This window comes from Pseudovirgaria hyperparasitica (genome assembly GCF_010093815.1).
Source record: "Pseudovirgaria hyperparasitica strain CBS 121739 unplaced genomic scaffold EJ05scaffold_15, whole genome shotgun sequence".
NCBI lineage: Eukaryota > Fungi > Ascomycota > Dothideomycetes > Acrospermales > Acrospermaceae > Pseudovirgaria > Pseudovirgaria hyperparasitica.
Window position 1 is genome coordinate 640,213 of NW_022985563.1, and position 16,526 is coordinate 656,738.

General features: G+C 50.5%; 8 protein-coding genes across 8 annotated transcripts; 4 read left to right on the top strand and 4 right to left on the bottom strand.

The window, feature by feature from the left end:
• The first annotated feature begins 76 nt into the window (after window positions 1–76).
• Window positions 77–1,146, top strand: EJ05DRAFT_479289 (EF-hand). Its single transcript, XM_033744646.1, has one exon. It carries the CDS (start codon window positions 241–243, stop codon window positions 907–909), a length of 669 nt encoding a protein of 222 aa, XP_033597333.1. The 5' UTR covers window positions 77–240; the 3' UTR covers window positions 910–1,146.
• Window positions 1,026–2,879, bottom strand: EJ05DRAFT_479291 (NADH-ubiquinone oxidoreductase). The gene is made up of 3 exons (XM_033744647.1): window positions 2,472–2,879; window positions 2,346–2,417; window positions 1,026–2,299 (listed from the first exon to the last, which is right to left on the bottom strand). Exons 1-3 carry the CDS (start codon window positions 2,760–2,762, stop codon window positions 1,142–1,144), a joined length of 1,521 nt encoding a protein of 506 aa, XP_033597334.1. The 5' UTR covers window positions 2,763–2,879; the 3' UTR covers window positions 1,026–1,141.
• A 1,404-nt stretch (window positions 2,880–4,283) lies between these two features.
• EJ05DRAFT_489021 (arylamine N-acetyltransferase 2) lies at window positions 4,284–5,231 on the top strand (the record flags this gene model as incomplete). The annotated part of the gene is made up of 1 exon (XM_033745759.1): window positions 4,284–5,231. The coding sequence occupies one exon, from the start codon at window positions 4,284–4,286 to the stop codon at window positions 5,229–5,231; it is 948 nt and encodes a 315-aa protein (XP_033597335.1).
• A 132-nt stretch (window positions 5,232–5,363) lies between these two features.
• EJ05DRAFT_503828 (uncharacterized protein) lies at window positions 5,364–5,841 on the bottom strand (the record flags this gene model as incomplete). Its single annotated transcript, XM_033747480.1, has 5 exons — window positions 5,364–5,384; window positions 5,432–5,526; window positions 5,562–5,595; window positions 5,646–5,738; window positions 5,794–5,841. The coding sequence occupies 5 exons, from the start codon at window positions 5,839–5,841 to the stop codon at window positions 5,364–5,366; spliced, it is 291 nt and encodes a 96-aa protein (XP_033597336.1).
• Window positions 5,842–6,013: 172 nt separating this feature from the next.
• Window positions 6,014–9,901, top strand: EJ05DRAFT_513803 (uncharacterized protein). The gene is made up of 4 exons (XM_033748469.1): window positions 6,014–6,984; window positions 7,036–7,115; window positions 7,193–7,240; window positions 7,295–9,901. Exons 1-4 carry the CDS (start codon window positions 6,509–6,511, stop codon window positions 9,772–9,774), a joined length of 3,084 nt encoding a protein of 1,027 aa, XP_033597337.1. The 5' UTR covers window positions 6,014–6,508; the 3' UTR covers window positions 9,775–9,901.
• A 779-nt stretch (window positions 9,902–10,680) lies between these two features.
• On the bottom strand, window positions 10,681–13,620 carry EJ05DRAFT_513804 (uncharacterized protein; the record flags this gene model as incomplete). Its single annotated transcript, XM_033748470.1, has 1 exon — window positions 10,681–13,620. Exon 1 carries the CDS (start codon window positions 13,186–13,188, stop codon window positions 10,681–10,683), a length of 2,508 nt encoding a protein of 835 aa, XP_033597338.1. The 5' UTR covers window positions 13,189–13,620.
• Window positions 13,621–14,168: 548 nt separating this feature from the next.
• EJ05DRAFT_503831 (ribokinase-like protein) lies at window positions 14,169–15,277 on the top strand (the record flags this gene model as incomplete). Its single annotated transcript, XM_033747481.1, has 3 exons — window positions 14,169–14,687; window positions 14,748–14,951; window positions 14,999–15,277. The coding sequence occupies 3 exons, from the start codon at window positions 14,169–14,171 to the stop codon at window positions 15,275–15,277; spliced, it is 1,002 nt and encodes a 333-aa protein (XP_033597339.1).
• A 234-nt stretch (window positions 15,278–15,511) lies between these two features.
• On the bottom strand, window positions 15,512–16,370 carry EJ05DRAFT_503832 (NDK-domain-containing protein; the record flags this gene model as incomplete). The annotated part of the gene is made up of 6 exons (XM_033747482.1): window positions 15,512–15,649; window positions 15,701–15,831; window positions 15,899–16,002; window positions 16,055–16,098; window positions 16,148–16,178; window positions 16,255–16,370. 6 exons carry the CDS (start codon window positions 16,368–16,370, stop codon window positions 15,512–15,514), a joined length of 564 nt encoding a protein of 187 aa, XP_033597340.1.
• Window positions 16,371–16,526: the final 156 nt, after the last annotated feature.

The window sequence follows — 16,526 nt, forward strand, 5'->3', positions numbered from 1 at the left end:
TATGAATCCTGTGGCGTGCCGAGCCCCGCATAGATCGCGCCACACGGGCTTTCCTGGCGCGTCCTTCGACGCGTGAACCTGAAACACCATTACTATCCTGTCCGACTCTAAGCTATACACACCACGCCAGCCCGACCGTGCGACGCTCTTTCTTTGTGCTTGCAGTCACACGCTGTCTTTGTCTTCGTCCGACCCAGACGGACCTGAGATTCACATCCCTCTCTACCCTTTTGACCCACAATGGCATCCTCACACAGCACATTTCCCATTCGCCAACAAACGTATGGCCGCGCCTCCGCGCCTCCACCTACGGCCTATGGCCCAACCAATGCGCAAGTCCGCGAAACCGCTAGACTCGAACGCGAACGTAACGAACGCCTCGAGCGAGAGCGTGCCGCCCAACCGCACGCCGAAATCTCTGAAGAGCAGCGCGAAGAAATCAACGAGGCGTTCGCACTCTTCGATCTCGACAAGGACGGTCATATTGACTATCACGAACTCAAGGTCGCGATGAAGGCGCTCGGATTCGACCTGCCAAAAGCGGAGATTCTAGGCATTCTGCAGAGCCATGGTGTGCCTGCTGGGGGGGTAGGGAATGGGAAAGCCTCGGTGGGCGCGGCAGGAGGGGTGGCGACGGCGGGGAGGCTGTTGCTACCGCTGACGGCGTTTCAGACCGTTATGGCAGGTCGGATTGCGAGTAGGGACCCGAGAGAGGAGATTAATAGGGCATTTGATCTATTTGACGCCGATCAGAAAGGGTCAATCTCGTTGACTGACCTAAGAAGGGTCGCGAGGGAACTTGGGGAGGGCCTACAAGAGGAGGAGCTGGCGGCGATGATTGAGGAGTTTGATATGGATGGAGATGGTGCTATTAGTAGAGAGGAGTTCTTGGGTATTTGCCTTGGTTGAGCAAGCTATTGGAGAACAGACAGACATTCATACAAGCGAGGAGTTGGGAGTCTTGTACTTGGGTTGTACTTTTGAGGACTGTACTTGCAGGCGCGCAATCCGTTGGATTGTGTGATCTGGCTTTTCGGGTATCGAGCCGAACTTGATGAATATTTTTATCTAGCTGCTCCTAAACTGTACAAAGTGATGTAGCGTAGTCTACAAAGGGAACGCAAAAAATCGAACTGTACAACTATTGTCCTGGTGACACCAGTAGACCTTTCTTGCCCGCATCGTGTGTCCAACCACCAGCAAGCGCCTCGCCTCCAGCTTTTTGCGCATTGCCCTTGATTCTAGCTTCAAGTTCCGGTCTGAAGTGCCTGATCAGGCCCTGCAGGGGCCATGCGAAAGCCTCACCCAAGGCGCAAATTGTGTGTCCTTCTACCTGCTTTGTAAGCTCCTGCAACATATCAATCTCGCGCTCCCTGCCCTCGCCCTTCTCGAAGCGTTTCATAATTTGGTCGGTCCACTTTGAACCTTCACGGCAGGGCGTACATTGTCCACAAGACTCGTGGTGGTAGAACTTGGCCAATCTACTAATAGCACGAACGACATCGGTCGACTTATCCATGACGATGACAGCAGCAGTACCGAGACCAGACTGCGAATCCTTCAAAGCATCGAAATCCATCAGTTGCTCAGTGCACGTTGCAGCCGGGAGGATGGGTGTTGATGAACCACCAGGAATGACAGCTAGGAGATTGTCCCAGCCACCTCGTACACCACCGCAATGTTTTTCGAGTAGCTCCTTGAGCGGAATACTCATCTCCTCTTCGACTGTACATGGGTTGTTGACGTGGCCAGAGATGCAAAAGAGCTTGGTTCCAGAGTTTCTTTCGCGTCCAAAGCTGCTGAACCAGCTGCCTCCACGGCGACAAATCGTAGGTGCGACAGCAATAGTTTCAACATTAGCGACCGTAGAGGGACAGCCAAAAAGACCGACGGCAGCTGGGAATGGTGGCTTGAGACGGGGCTTGCCGGGCTTTCCTTCAAGTGACTCGATGAGGGACGTTTCCTCACCGCATACGTAGGCGCCCATTCCACGGTGGAGGTAGACGTCGAAGTCATAGCCAGAGCCGCATGCATTCTTTCCGATCAGACCGGCCTGATATGCCTCTTGAATTGCTCTTTGCAAGACTGTCGCTTCGTGATAAAATTCACCACGGATGTAAATATATGCTGCTGTACAGTTCATTGCTCGTCCAGCAACGAGACAGCCCTCGATTAGCTTGTGTGGGTCTTTTCGCATGATCTCGCGGTCCTTGCAGGTTCCAGGCTCACCCTCGTCAGCATTCACGACGAGGTACCGGGGCTTATTGTCCTTGTCCCAATCTTTGAAATTCATGAACGACTGTCCATATCAGCAGCTGCCCGGAACGAGTTTAAGTGTTCCATACCCATTTCATGCCCGACGGAAATCCAGCACCACCGCGGCCACGAAGGCCAGATGCCTTGATTTCGGAGATGATCTATCCTCTTAATCAGTACATGATCCATCAGATTCGCGTTGTAGAGTATAATACCCAGTCATGGCCCTTCAAAATGATCTCTTTAGTCTTGTACCAGTCTCCATACTTCATAGCACTCTTGAGATCAGCACCATGGTGACCATACAGATTGGTGAATATCCTGTCCTGATCCCTCAAGCCGCCATGTGTCTTCTTTGGTGTGCCTTCTTGTACTGTGGCGAAGCCTCTTTGCTGTCGGGTCGAAGGAGTCTGTGAGGACGCTCGCGATGCGGTAGCGGCGCACGGTAGGACGCGCTGCGATACAGCAGTGAGGGCCTGCTTTGAGGGTGCGTGGCGTGCGATCATCGTAGCTGGTATCAATTGACTCTGTCTAGGAGATGTCGGCCAGCAGATTCGCCTCAAACCAGGTGTGATACAGCCGATTCGGATGAGGTCGTGAATGGAAGACGTCGACGATTTGCGCTAATGCTGATTACATGCCACCGAAATCTGGGAGCATTGATTGGCTGTAAGCTAGCATCCATTAGGGATCTCCGAAATCTGGCCGCTCTGGAAAATGCTATCATCATCACACTCACTCAGCGTCGCACAAAAAAGAACATAGTCATTTAAGACTGGTCCTATTGTCATTGTCAGACTTGACTTATGCACTTTCCGTCATACAAATAGGGAGTCTCGCAGATATTGGCTCTTTTCATACGAAAGCATACTACTAATTATCATTACTTGACTACGATGATGAGACTCATCGCTCACAGAGTTTACATTAGGAAGGTAATAGAGCACACGTAGTATTGTCATTATCTTCCATGGTTTTCTGCACAGTAGTTACTTCAGTGTTTCGAGAATAAAAGTAAGTCTTGGTTGGCTCCGTGTGTTGAGAAAGCAAGTCATAAATTGACATACACAACTGAGGCTACACGGCACTTCTACGATGGGCCAAGAATACCGGGTATAGAGCCATTTAATATGTCCGCTATATAGCTAGAGAACCAGGTATGTAAGTAAGGCGGCTGATTCGTCCTCACTACACTCTTATATAGAGCTGCGTACGGATTCCCACGGGCCAGAGCACCTCTGATGCAGGGCCCGAAGCCAGTCTCGCTATTATGGTATGCTGCTCTAAACCAAATCAAATGACCCGATGACCGCGACCTTGTGAAGAAGACAGAGATTCCATTATTGTTCGTTCTTCCGATTGATCGGTGTTCATCTTTTTCATAAACAAGAACATTTACATAAACATGACGATGGGGATGTTTACACAGAAGACTAAAGACCGTGGCCTCAAGAGTCGGGTGAGATTCCACACAGGTCCATCGTTATTGCCCTGTTGTGGTTTTACTGCCTGATCTGCCAGGGTGCGCCGTCTGAGGTCCTGTACTTTCTCTCAGTGGGATTCATATTGTCAATTTCTTGAACCGAGTGAACCCACAACTTGCGTCGAGGTATGAGCGTATCAGTTATCCATCAATGCACGAAGACAAATTTACAGGCGCCTCAGAACAACTGACGATGATTCTGTGGGCAATAGGTCTCTACTGTCCGACTCCTAAGGAGCTAGGTAGGACCATCACTTGCTATACGTATACTCTTTTGGTTTTCGGGTGCCCTATCGTAAAAGAACCACTTTTCACAGCGCTGTCGAGCAGATCTATGATTATGTATCATAATTCAAGAACTCAGACCTACAGGCCTAGTCAGCACGCACTATGATGATAGCGTCATCGCGGGGCCACCGGTAGAACGCCTTACATAATTAGCACTGCCTGAGCTGATCTGGAAAAGGCATTCAAGGCCCGACATATCAACGGAAAGCAAGTAATACTTTGATCCAGCGACGAGGTTACAATATTCGCCAGTGCAATGGGCCCATCAGTCATTTACGGCAGAGACCAACTGGACCGCTATTTCAAGCGCATAAATTTACCGGAACGTCATCAGCACACATCAATCGCGTCTCTCACGGAAGCAGAACAATTACGATACCTATCGCTGCTCCAGCGCTACAACTTAGTAGCCATACCTTTCGAGAATCTTTCACTCCACTACAGCCAAGCGGGTACAGTGACACTGCATCCCGATGCCTTGTACCACAAAATTGTCGACGATCCTGGTCGTGGAGGATACTGTATGGAAATTAACCGCCTCTTTGGCACTGTCCTTCTTTCTCTCGGCTTTCAACTCTATTCCGCCGGTGCACGCGTAAAAACAAGTGGACCCGCGTGGACTGGCTTTTCGCATATGTGCAACATCGTGACGATCGGACAACGAAAGTATATGGTAGACGTTGGCTTTGGTCCTAATTCTGCGATTCAGCCACTCGAGCTTGTCAAAGACGATCCACCGGTGGTTTCAAACATCGGTCCTGCATCAACGAGATTGATATGGACAGAACTTGAGGAACATACGGATCCAGATCAACGGGCTTGGGTGTATCAGTTTAGGACAAATGATGACGCCGAGTGGCGCGATTGGTACTCGTTTCCGGAAGTTGAGTTCTTCCCCGCCGATTATGAGGTTATGAATCTTTCCACAAGCACGAGCCGAAGGATTTGGTTCACTAGGGAGGTTATTTGTGTCAGCAAGGAAATGAGTGAGGGTTCGGATGATGCTTTAGTAGGCGAGGTCGTATTGTGGAACGGTTTGCTAAAACGAAGTAGAGGGGGCAAAAATGTAGAAATTATCGAGCTAACGAGCGAGGAAGACCGTATAGAAGCACTGGAGAGGTATTTCAAGATTACGCTCAGCCGTGATGAGAAAGATGCGATCAAGGGGCTAGCGACTGCACTCAAGGGCCGAGAGACTGGATAGCTTTTCAGGCCGACGGAACCATTGCATAGGGATATTCGAGTGTACACAGCGCAATTGAGTATATGAGGGTCATTCTTAGCCCCACCGTCTTTGGAAAAGCGCTTTCTTCGTCTTGATATATACAGTGATAATCTAGTAGATCCTGCGTTCCAACTGCGTCATGTTAGCCTCTGGACTTGATAGATGCTCTCATGTCATACCTTCCATGGATTGTTCAATTCAAAGCCATCTGGCGCATGGGGTTTGTCCGTCTGTCCTCGCATAAAGCCTGTCAATCTTTTGTCGCGTTCCATCACTGCGGACCGGTCAGCACTCGGGTCGGACTATCACATTGGTACTTTAGGTTTGAGAACGTCGTACTTTGCTACATTCTGGTTAGTATCACTGCCAGTCTCTATAGAGATTATGCCTTACCCTGTCCCATTGATCAAGAGTGCGCCTGGGTCTTTTTCCTCCATTTTGTGTGTATCTCAACCAGTTGAGTCCAGCACCGGTGATACCGAACATCTGTAGAATGTCAGTCGAATGATTAATTCTCGTAATATCCGAGGCGAAATCGTACGCCAACGATGATTCCATAGGGAATAAGGGCTTCGAAGGGAACCGGCATGGTGTAGACAGAAAGGTTGTCTACCTATTAGTAGTATAGTTGACGTGCGACTTTAGTTTCGACGTCAAGCTTGAAGCTGCTGAGGTCGACAAGTGCAGCTAACGATGACTAACTTGTGGCCTCAAAATTCAGGCTTGAACGCCGCGCGCCAAACAGGCCAGGACGACCACATGCGGAGAAGCGACCAAGGAGGTCGAGCACGATAACTTTGGTCAATTGTTCACGACCACCCACCACTTCCGACACCTTATCAAGCCGTTTTCTCCTATCGCAAACATCTCCGCTACGATATATATTACAAGTCTGGACAAAAGTGCCTCACCAGCAGGACATCCACAGAGCTGAGCTGAACGTTTAACCTGACCTCAGAGACCGCTTTCCATCGAAGGCCCATCGCATGCACGTCGATCACGACTCAATCTCGGGTCTAGACACCACTGAACATCGTAAACACCCCATACGTACCGAAATCGCGTCCAGTCCCTTCCCACAACTACATAAATCGCGTTCTGCTACGAAGAACGCGCTGTGCCAGATACTTCATGAATGCGAGAGCTGGGCGCACCAGCAAAGTCGTAAGGGCGATAAGCATAACAATACAGTCTGAATACGCGTGAGGCTGGAGTTCTTAACGTCCAAGCTTGCTTCGGTGGTAGGCTATGCCTCGATGGCCACCGAGGTTAGGAGCGCGGTGAACATTGGTGTGGGACCTATGGAGATGGACATCAGTGATCAAGATGGAGAGTTTGAAGAGGACTACGAGACACCACAAGCACATCCAGCAACCCCTGGAGATACACAGTCGCGCGACGGACAACAAGAGGTCGATGTCGATGCGGAGGGTGAAAGTGAAGATGCCGAGGGTGAAAGTGAAGATGCCGAGGGAGAAGATGAGGACGATGGTGAAGCTCCCGGCGCTGTGAAGATACGCGATCGTATCCTTGGGGAGTCAGATTCTGGTGACGAGGACGAAAATAATCACGCGGCCTTTGATTCCGACCCAGAGAGCAAGAGCGCGGGAAGTGGGGACGACTCTGGAGCTGATTCTGAAACGGCAGAATCCGAAGCTGAAGAAGAATGGGATGCGCATAGCGAGTCTACAAAAGATGCACAGGAAGGCGATCCCGATGTAAAGTTCTGCATGTATGTGGAGTAAACCGTAAGGACCTGACGATCCCGTGCTAATGTCAACAGACACTGTAGACAAAGTGAGGAAGATGATCCAGCAGAAGAGTTTGAAGAACCGCTATCTTGTGCAGTGTGTGGTGACATAGGTAAGTTTTGTATTTCCAAGCATATCATAACGAATTTAGTGGTTCTGGATATAGGGCTGACATTCACATTCCCACAGCCCACCGGCAATGCGCCCGAGACGCTAATTATTTTAGTGGAGACGAGGGTATGTCAACACGTCCTAATCATCCACCAGTGCTTCGACTAAGTGATCAATCAGATCCAGAATCATGGCGCTGTTTGAGCTGTGTCGAAGACAACGCCAACCCGAGAGATGAGTCAATCGAGCAAGAGACTCCGAAGCTGTTACGAGATCTAGGGGCCGCCGCCGGAAGAGGAGACTTGGATCCGCCCCCTCCGTCTATCTTTAAGGAACTCATCCTTGCCGATGATCCGCTGGACGGCTCGCGATCATTGCGAAAAAGAAAGACGACGCCGGATGAGGATGAGGATGACAGCGCTCCAGCCACTAGAACAACCCGAAAACGCCGGAGAACGTCCACTGTAGCATCAGGCTCTGCCAGGCAAGCGTCAGCTCCGACTACGCCAAGGACTCGGTCTGGTGCTACCGCTGCAGACGAGGTATCAGATCAAAATGACGGCACCTCGCCTAGGACTAGGTCGACCCGACCAAGGCGATCCATATCAAACAAGCACAAACCTGGAGCTTCCATCATTTCTGTTGAGGGTATGGCTATGGTTGTTTGCATTCGTGTCGCAGACAAAGACCGACTCGCAAAGATTCTTGCTGCGCGTCCTAGGAAAAAGAAGCTACGAACTGATCGGCCACCAAAGGCACAACCGGCATATATTGAACCTGAAATCTCTCACTATCCCGCCATTGACACTAACTACCAACCATTCATCCCATACGGAGAGCGCGAAGATGACCCCTCGAAAACCAAACCTTACGGGGGCATCTTGAACGAAATAGAAGCAGACACCTCAAAGACCTTCCCAGTATCAGTTGACAGGAGGCGCTTTGAGGATGCGCGACTCAAAGCTGAGGAGGATTGGAAACGCAAGATTGCAGCTGCAGCCGCAGCAGGGCCACCAGAGCCTGTTCGTCCTGTCAACAAGATGTCTGGTCCTCCAAGCAAGATCAAATGCATTAATTTCGGTGGCTACGAGATTGATACATGGCATGCTGCGCCTTATCCCGAAGAGTACAGCCGCAATAAAGTACTCTACATTTGCGAGTTCTGTCTCAAGTACATGAACTCCGACTACGTAGCCTGGAGGCACAAATTGAAGTGCGCAGCAAAGCATCCACCCGGAGACGAAATTTATCGTGATGGCAAGTTTTCCTTTTTTGAGGTCGATGGTCGTAAGAATCCAGTCTACTGTCAAAATCTCTGCCTGCTTGCCAAACTCTTCCTCGGATCAAAGACGCTCTATTATGACGTAGAGCCTTTCCTGTTCTATATCATGACGGAAAATGATGAGTTTGGATGCCATTTCGTAGGCTATTTCTCGAAAGAGAAACGACCAAGCTCATTGAATAACGTCTCATGTATCCTTGTTCTGCCGATACACCAGCGCAAGGGTTTCGGTCACATGTTGATCGAATTCTCGTATCTCCTTACGAGGCAAGAGAAGAAGACAGGCAGTCCCGAAAAACCACTCAGCGACATGGGTCTTGTCAGTTATAGGAGCTATTGGCGACTCATCATGTGTTACCAGCTTCGAGAACTAGAAGGCGCTGTCAGTATCACACAGTTGTCGGAGCGTACTGGTATGACAGGTGACGATATCGTGTCTGCACTGGAAGGTCTGCGTGCGCTGGTGAGAGATCCAATCACGAAGACTTACGCTTTCCGTCTTGATCTCGGCTATTTCGATCAATTTATCAAGAAATTTGAGAGCAAGAATTGGCCCAAGATTGAGCCAAAATCTCTAATCTGGACGCCTTTCGAGATTGGCCGTGGAAACCTCTCTCACTACGACGATGGTCCACAACTTCACACCGTCGCACCCCGCGAAGAAGAAACCAATGAAGACGCCGTCGCCGAAGAAGGCGTTCAAATGGAAGAAGCTGTCGCCACAAGTCAAGACCCAGCTGAACTTTGCAACAGCGATACCGCTATTCCTGACGTCGCACCGCCCGCTCAAACTACCACTATAAACCATCATCCTCCAATAGTCCCCTCCACCCCTCTCTCAAATGGCATCCCGCACACGCCTATCCCTGGCCCCTCAATGTCCACCCCTTCATTCCCCTCGACTCACATTCCCCCCAACCGCTACGAGGTCTTCCCTCCAATTCCCGGCATGCCAGCAACAAAACGCCGCCCGGGTCGTCCGTTCGGCTCGCGCCGCCGTCCACAGACTCCGCTCCGCCGCAACCACACCGCGCCCAGCGGCGGGAAGAACTTGCAGCTGCTCGCACGGTCGCACTCAGGCAAATCCAGTCCTATCGGCAATCCCATCGGGCTAGGAATCAACGGGAGCACGGTGCGCAGGACGAGGAGTAAATTGGGCGAATTGGTGAACGGGAACGGGACGAATGTAGATGAGGTTGCAGGCAGTGGGAGTCCGCGCAAGAGTTTACGCAGGTTGAAGGAATTGGCTAAGAGCGAAATGGGCGGCGGGGAAAGTAATGGTGGTGATGATGACGACGCCGAGGCTGAAGACGATGGCGAAGGCGATGAGGATGCGGAGGGTGAAGAGGAGATGCATGACGAAGCCATGGCTGATTGATGCACAGCAGGAGTTGTCGCCTCGTTTATATGGATCATAATTTATACCTGCCCGCCCGTAGAAAATGGGATGCGCTGGTTCGACTAGAATCGAATCGAATCGAATAATCAAACTAAGCAATGGAGAGGGCTTTGTCTGTATAATTACGCATCTAGAACATACTGTACTATCACCCTTCGGAGGAAGGAACGTACGAACGAACGAAGAAGGGAATGAAAATAAAAGCGTTCGCATATATGCCATTCTTGCTCTGTCTGCATACACAAACTGGCCGCCATTGAGGCATGAAGGCTGTTCTATATTAAGTTGTCGCTTCTCCTGACCTGCTCTATTCAGTAGGTGCGGGCTGGATGTATCCTTCACAAGAGAGGTAGTGCTAGAATCAAGATGTGAAGATATTACCTGATACGATTTAAGTTTAGGGTTCAAGTTAGGATCATTGGACCTTGTTCTAGTGTAGGTCTGTTGGTTGTTTAGTTGTCAAGCAGAGCAATGTCCTCGGCCAGGCTAGAGAATGGAAGGGTAGAAGAAGACGCGTGTAAAATATGACTGTATGGATACAGTCTAGTGTGGTAAGTGAACAGCGACTTCCAGACATGCATTCTTTGAGTACAGATTAGCGCGCTTTCGTGATGTAGATATATAATATACACAAAAGACGTCGATGCAGTGATGCAGTGATGCCCGTCTGTCTATTCCTCCATCTACTCATTCATACGCCCAAACCAACTCCGTGCCCCCTTTGCTTTTATCCTTTCCCCAGCCTGATCCGCAGAAAATGCTCAAGCGCTAAAACACTGACATTTACGTGGGGAAACCCCGCCCCCCAAAAATAAAACCCCCAGATTTTTCCCCTGCCGGTCCTACATCCCATACATATGATGTCCGACAATAGTCGTCCAGGACTTAATTCGCTGCAACAGTCGTGCTGCCGCTCTCCATCGGGTTCGTGCCGTAGATGCTCATGTACGGGTCTAGCAGAATATTTGTGATGCGCTGTACGAGTGCCTTGACGTTGTCGCGAGTGGTGCGGACAAAGTCCTCGTCGATGCTGGGTTGCAAAGGGCGCGGCGGAGGCGGCATCGAGGACGAAGATGCTGCCGAGGAACTTCCGTGAGAGCCCAGCGGTGTGGGAGAGAATGCAGAGAGCGAAGAGGGTGTGGAGGGCGGTGGGTTATTCGAGATGCCTGCAAGGGGCGGCGCGTCGAACAAGGTTGCTGAGTCTGCGAGAGAGTTAATTGCGGCTGGTCGGGGGAGATGGGAGGGGAAATCGAGACAGGAAGAGTTACCAAACATCCTCGCCCCAGGGCTCCTGTGGTCGCTGCTGTTGCCGCTGCCAGTGCCAGTACTGCTGCCCATGCCGCTTGGCCGGCGCTCGTCGCCGCGCAGCCAGTAGCTGTTCGATATCACTTTAAGCTCCTGGAAGATTGGTGTGACGATGTTCAGACACTTTTGGGCTACGGGCCCGGAGGAGGCGCACCATGCGAGGAGCTTGATGAAATTTTCAGCATAACCTAGGTCTTGCTCGAAGCCGCCAAAGGGCTCATAGAGGAGCTTTTGGGAAGCGGAGAAGAGGAGGATAGAGCAAGCGGAGAAGGATTGGAAAATTGCTACCCAGCAGCGCTTAGGCATTGTGTTGTCTACGCGTAGGAGATTGGCGATTCGAGCGGCTTGCTGGGCGGCGAGGAAGCAGTAGTCTTGGTATACACGACACTCTTCTCGACTTCCGTCAAGATCCCAGATTCCTGCTAGACGTGACCGGGCTATGGCGATGAGCAGTGGCCGGTGCAAGATACTTACGGCGCCCAGGCACATGATATGCACTAGGAGAACACTTCTCTTCTGAAAGTGGCTAAAGATCTCAGATTGCTCGCTATTGAGTGTTGCAATACGCATGATGGCTGGCAACTGACGGTACCACATTTCGAGCTTTTCCATATGCGCGCGGATTTCATGAACGTTCGGTACGTCGTGCGACTTTACATCAACGGCAATACGCACACAGAGAAGGCCAATGCGGTTGACTTGGTCCTGAATCATGTCTTCGAGGGACGAATCTGAGCCGAAGATCTCGTCACAGCCGGTCTCGACATCTTTGTCCGAGAGACGTAACTGATAGCCCAGCCCGTAGTGTAACCAGGACTCCATGAACACGATACTACGGAACACTTTGCGCCAGTCATTCTCCTCTGCGGGATGTGCCTTCTGTGTATTCCAAAGCTCCTGTAATTCAAGGCGGCCTATGAGTAGCGCAGCTTCGCTAAGCATGCGGCTTCGATGCGGTTGTTCAAGAGTGCTGTAGAATGCGAGAGCAAGGAAAAGACGCATTGCACGGAGATTCCTACGGTCCGGGCATGTGCGCAGGATCTGCAGGCATGATTGAATGTATTCGATGTGTAAGGATTCAGGAAAGCAATCGGCATCGCAGCAACTACCAATGGCAGCAATAGTAAAGAGGTCCATGAGAGTCCAAGAGTCTGGCTGGGCGTTGAGTCCGAAGGCAGCTTCGATGAGGGCAAACGCCTCTTCGCGGTCCCAAAGATAGAAGCGTTGTCCTGTTCCGTTGAAGAATGCAGAGACGGCGAGCATAGTCGTTTCTTTCTGTGGAAATTGGCCTTCAGGCTGGCTTGTTGTGTCCAAGGTTTCGCGTAGGTTTCCAATGGATTCATCTACTGCAATAGAGTGTTCGTCCTCAGCTGTCAGTAGTGAGGAAGTGTTGATCTCGTGGGTTGCTGAGTATCTTCTCTTGAAACTAGCTGAACTCGTAGAATCGAATCGTTTTTGGGCCCAGTCACTGTGGCGCGATTCATGGATGCGATCGTACTCCTCTAGATAAACCTGGTATGACTGGTACAATTCCGTTTTACTGTACTCCTTGCTTTTCATTTGATATTCTTCCATAGCCTTGGAAGCTGGCTTAAGCCAATCCTGCAGTCGCGTATGAATTGATAGACGTGACCAGGTCTGAAATGTTATATGTGCTATCTCGATGAATGACTTTCCTGTATTCTGTGGCTGTTGGTGGATGTATTCTTGGAAATTTTTGTAGGCAGTACATGGTCTCTTCGGAGCATCTTCATCAGGCCTTGGCTGATGAGCAAAACGGCCTCTTTTGCTAAGTCCTATAGTCGTTCGCTCGCCAATACCAGTTGCACGGTCCATGGCTAGCTGAGCGATGCTCATACGGCGATTACGTTCCAAAGAGAGACTGCGAAGCCTGTATGTTTCGATTTCCCGCTGCAGCTTTCGTCGATGACCCAGCTTAAAGCCGAGCTTATGAAAGTCATTCTCGGTGATGTCCAGGACGCCTTCCCAACTATCAAAGCCATTGCTAACGAGGGCGTCATAATATGCAGTAAGGTTGAGATTGTTCAAGACAGTTCGGAGGTCGGTCCGCGTAATTGGAGAACTCATACTTACGACACTTGGCTCACCCCGAGGCCAGGCTGATTTGGTATGACAATATCGATGCGCATCGAGACGGGTATCTCAACAATTGGACAGCGGGAAGACATAGGCATTCTGGGTGCTGCTTGAGCGTTTGTGGGGCGTTGTTTCCACGTGATGAGCAGGTGCAGCCAGCGGTGACGATGAAAATGCATAGCGGTGCACGAAGCCTACGGACTGTGCTCCGGGCCAATCAGATGAAGTCCAGGGCGCGGGCTGGAGATGTGAAGGAGTTGAGAGAAAAGTTCATGCTTTGAGGCCTCGGAGGGAGAAAAAGAGACGGCAGGATTGGAAGCGTAAGGAAGACGGGCCGAAAGCCAAGGCGGAGTCCAGATGTAGCAGGGCAGTCATCGTTAGGGCTGGGATACAGATGCACGAGGGCAAGGTACATGATTGCAGTGTAGCTGTTCGGAAGTGGCTTATGTGGCAAAGCAACGTAGGTTACGCTTATCCCTATTCATCACCCTCTCCCTGAGTGTAATTAAAGCATTCACATTGCAGAAACAGGCAGTACTGAGAGCCACGATGATCCAGGTACAGCGGTCTTCGAGGGAGTTAGAATTTAGAGATAGGATACGAATCGTTGATGTTGATGCTGAGACTGACCATGATGCTGCTGGTGCTGGTGCTAATGATCATGACAATGATGATCATGATGATAGTACTGATGCTGAGACTGACACCTATACTCATGAAGCTACTGATGTTGATGCTAGTACGTCCTCATGTTGCGGGTTGGTGGTGAGGATGTAGATAACTAACAGGGTGATATTCATGCCTCAGGCTACTAGTCCGTATTTGGCTGCAGGATCTTGCTTTGTCCAAGATGTCTCTATCGACGAACAGACCGATACATTGATTAGTTTGTCTCTGTATCTTTGTGTATGCATTTGCATTTGCATCTGCATCTGCCCTGTAACAATCACTGCTCCAGTTACTCTTGCAGCATGTCCACACCGTCAATTCCATCCATCGCCGTCATAGGCTCCCTGAACGTCGATCTCGTTACCAGAACCCCTCGCATTCCCGCCGGCGGTGAGACATTGGCCTCAAAATCCTTCAACATCGGCTTCGGAGGCAAAGGAGCCAACCAAGCCGTTGCATGTGCCCGCCTATCCCGGACAAAAGTCCAGGCTGCACAGCACGCGGAGACTGATGTTGCTGTACAGATGGTTGGCGCTGTGGGCACTGATACCTTTGCAGACGACTTCCTGACCAGTCTGAAGGAGGATGGACTTGATGTGTCGCTAGTGGAGAAAGTCGGCGGATTAAACACGGGCGTAGCGGTGATTCTTGTCGAGGAGGATACTGGCGAGAACAGAATCCTGATTTCTCCTGGTGCGAATGAGGCGATAAGGCCGCAAGGGCTGTTGCCCAAAGGAGCAGGTGTGGCTGTGTTCCAGTTGGAGATCCCGAAGGATGTTGTTTTCGCCACAATGGCGGAAGCAAAGAAGAAGGGCACGATTGTAAGTGGAACGCAAGACAAAGGCCTGATGGTATGAGTGGAACTGCTAATCTGTAAGCAGATCATTCTTAACCCGGCACCCGCTATTCCACTTCCAAAGGAAGTTTTTCATGGCTTGCATCATCTGATTGTCAACGAAAGCGAGGCTGCAATCCTGTCCCATCGATCTCCCGACCAGATCAATCCAGACGCAGACCTCTCAGCCATTGCTGGGGAATTCATTGATGCTGGAGTTGGCCATGTCATCATTACTCTAGGATCACATGTATGCACCCTACCACCTCTGTACATTACACAAGCTGACGAGCCCAGGGGGTCTTCTTCCAAACAGCTACGAAGCATCAACAAAGGACTGTTGGTACTTTGATACCTGCTGAACCTGTCCCCGTTGTTGATACCACGGCTGCCGGTGATACCTTTGTAGGCGCATATGCTGTGTCCGTGGCTAGAGCATCGCATGGACCGAATCCTGCAAAGTTCGATATTGCCTCTGCTGTCGCATTTGCGAATCGAGCTGCTTCAATCACGGTCCAACGACCTGGGGCTCAGTCTGCCATTCCATGGCTAGATGAAGTCTCAATGGTACAATAAATAAAGCAACTGAACAGAACAACGCCACCGAGGTGGTTGTGCAACGAACCACTAATAATCCAAAATGCTCGTCCATGACCATAGCATAGCATAGCTTAACATGAAAATAGCTTATTCTGGTTTGACATGTATATATTTTGAGCTAAATCACAGCAACAGCTCGAAGAGTCTGCAGTGATCTATGGTATATGCAGTTTCTACAGCTTGACAGGTACAGGCAGGCAGTGGTTATATTTAGTCCTCCTTCTCGTAGATCCAGCTTTGCTGGGCGGACTTCCAGGAGGTAATCTCGCTCTTGTCGAACCAAAGAGCAATCTCTTTCTGGGCGCTTTCGACAGCATCGGAGCCGTGGCAGACGTTACGGCCAACGTCCTAAGGCATTATGTTAGAAGATGAGAAGTGAGAAGGCCAAGCAGAACATACAATGCAGTAGTCACCACGGATGGTCCCAGGGGACGACTCGCTGGGCTTGGTGGCACCAAGGATGGCACGGCCAGTCTTGACAACGTCACGTCCTTCCCAGACCATGGCGCAGATAGCACCGCTAGCCATGTCTATCCTACCGTCAGTATTATTCGGAGCGTAGGGCTTCTTATCGATGGAATGTAGGGTTGACCGTACAGGAAACAAGGCCGCCAAAGAAAGGCTTGTCACTCAGGTCGGAATAGTGCTTCTCGAGGTGCTCCTTGGAAGCGACGACCATCTTGATGGCGACCAATTTGAAGCTGATATCTAAATGAGCTCATTTTCGACATACAGAGCAAGCAGAGTACTCACCCACGGTTCTCGAAGCGAGAGATGATGGGGCCAATCAGTCCACGCTTGTATGCGTTAATATTTGCTGTCCTTGACATTGATGCTGAAGCATACCTGGACACCATCTGGCTTGACGGCGATGAAACTGGCCGTGGTAGTCAGCTCTAGCACTATTCGTCGCTGGTCTGTAACAACTTCCAGCTTCACAATTGAAAACGTACGTTTGTTCGTTGATGCCACCCATTTTGTCTAGTACACCTTTTGCGATATTATCTTTGATTCGAGCTCGATCTTTGGGTCCGAGATGTTTGAGGAAAGTAGGAGTTTCGCTGGACATGAATAGAGGAGAAAATTTGGTGTGTTGTTCTGCCACCCTAGAACTGCAACTTCCATGAAGGTGGGGTCGCGGGGCTTCTTGGCAGCCCGTTATCGGTCAAAGGGAGCTAACCTTGAAGCAGCTTGGTACCCGACCTGAAAGATTTCCCGACGTTGA

Bases quoted from the DNA above. Each gene is read 5' to 3' on its own strand.
- EJ05DRAFT_479289 (XM_033744646.1), top strand. From the start codon at position 241: ATGGCATCCTCACACAGCACATTTCCCATTCGCCAACAAACGTATGGC.
- EJ05DRAFT_479291 (XM_033744647.1), bottom strand. From the start codon at position 2,762: ATGATCGCACGCCACGCACCCTCAAAGCAGGCCCTCACTGCTGTATCG. The intron at 2,418-2,471 runs GTATTATACTCT...TTAAGAGGATAG, and splicing joins TTTTGAAGGGCCATGACTGG to ATCATCTCCGAAATCAAGGC. The intron at 2,300-2,345 runs GTATGGAACACT...TGATATGGACAG, and splicing joins TTCCGTCGGGCATGAAATGG to TCGTTCATGAATTTCAAAGA.
- EJ05DRAFT_513803 (XM_033748469.1), top strand. From the start codon at position 6,509: ATGGCCACCGAGGTTAGGAGCGCGGTGAACATTGGTGTGGGACCTATG. The intron at 6,985-7,035 runs GTATGTGGAGTA...TAATGTCAACAG, and splicing joins CCCGATGTAAAGTTCTGCAT to ACACTGTAGACAAAGTGAGG. The intron at 7,116-7,192 runs GTAAGTTTTGTA...ACATTCCCACAG, and splicing joins TGCAGTGTGTGGTGACATAG to CCCACCGGCAATGCGCCCGA.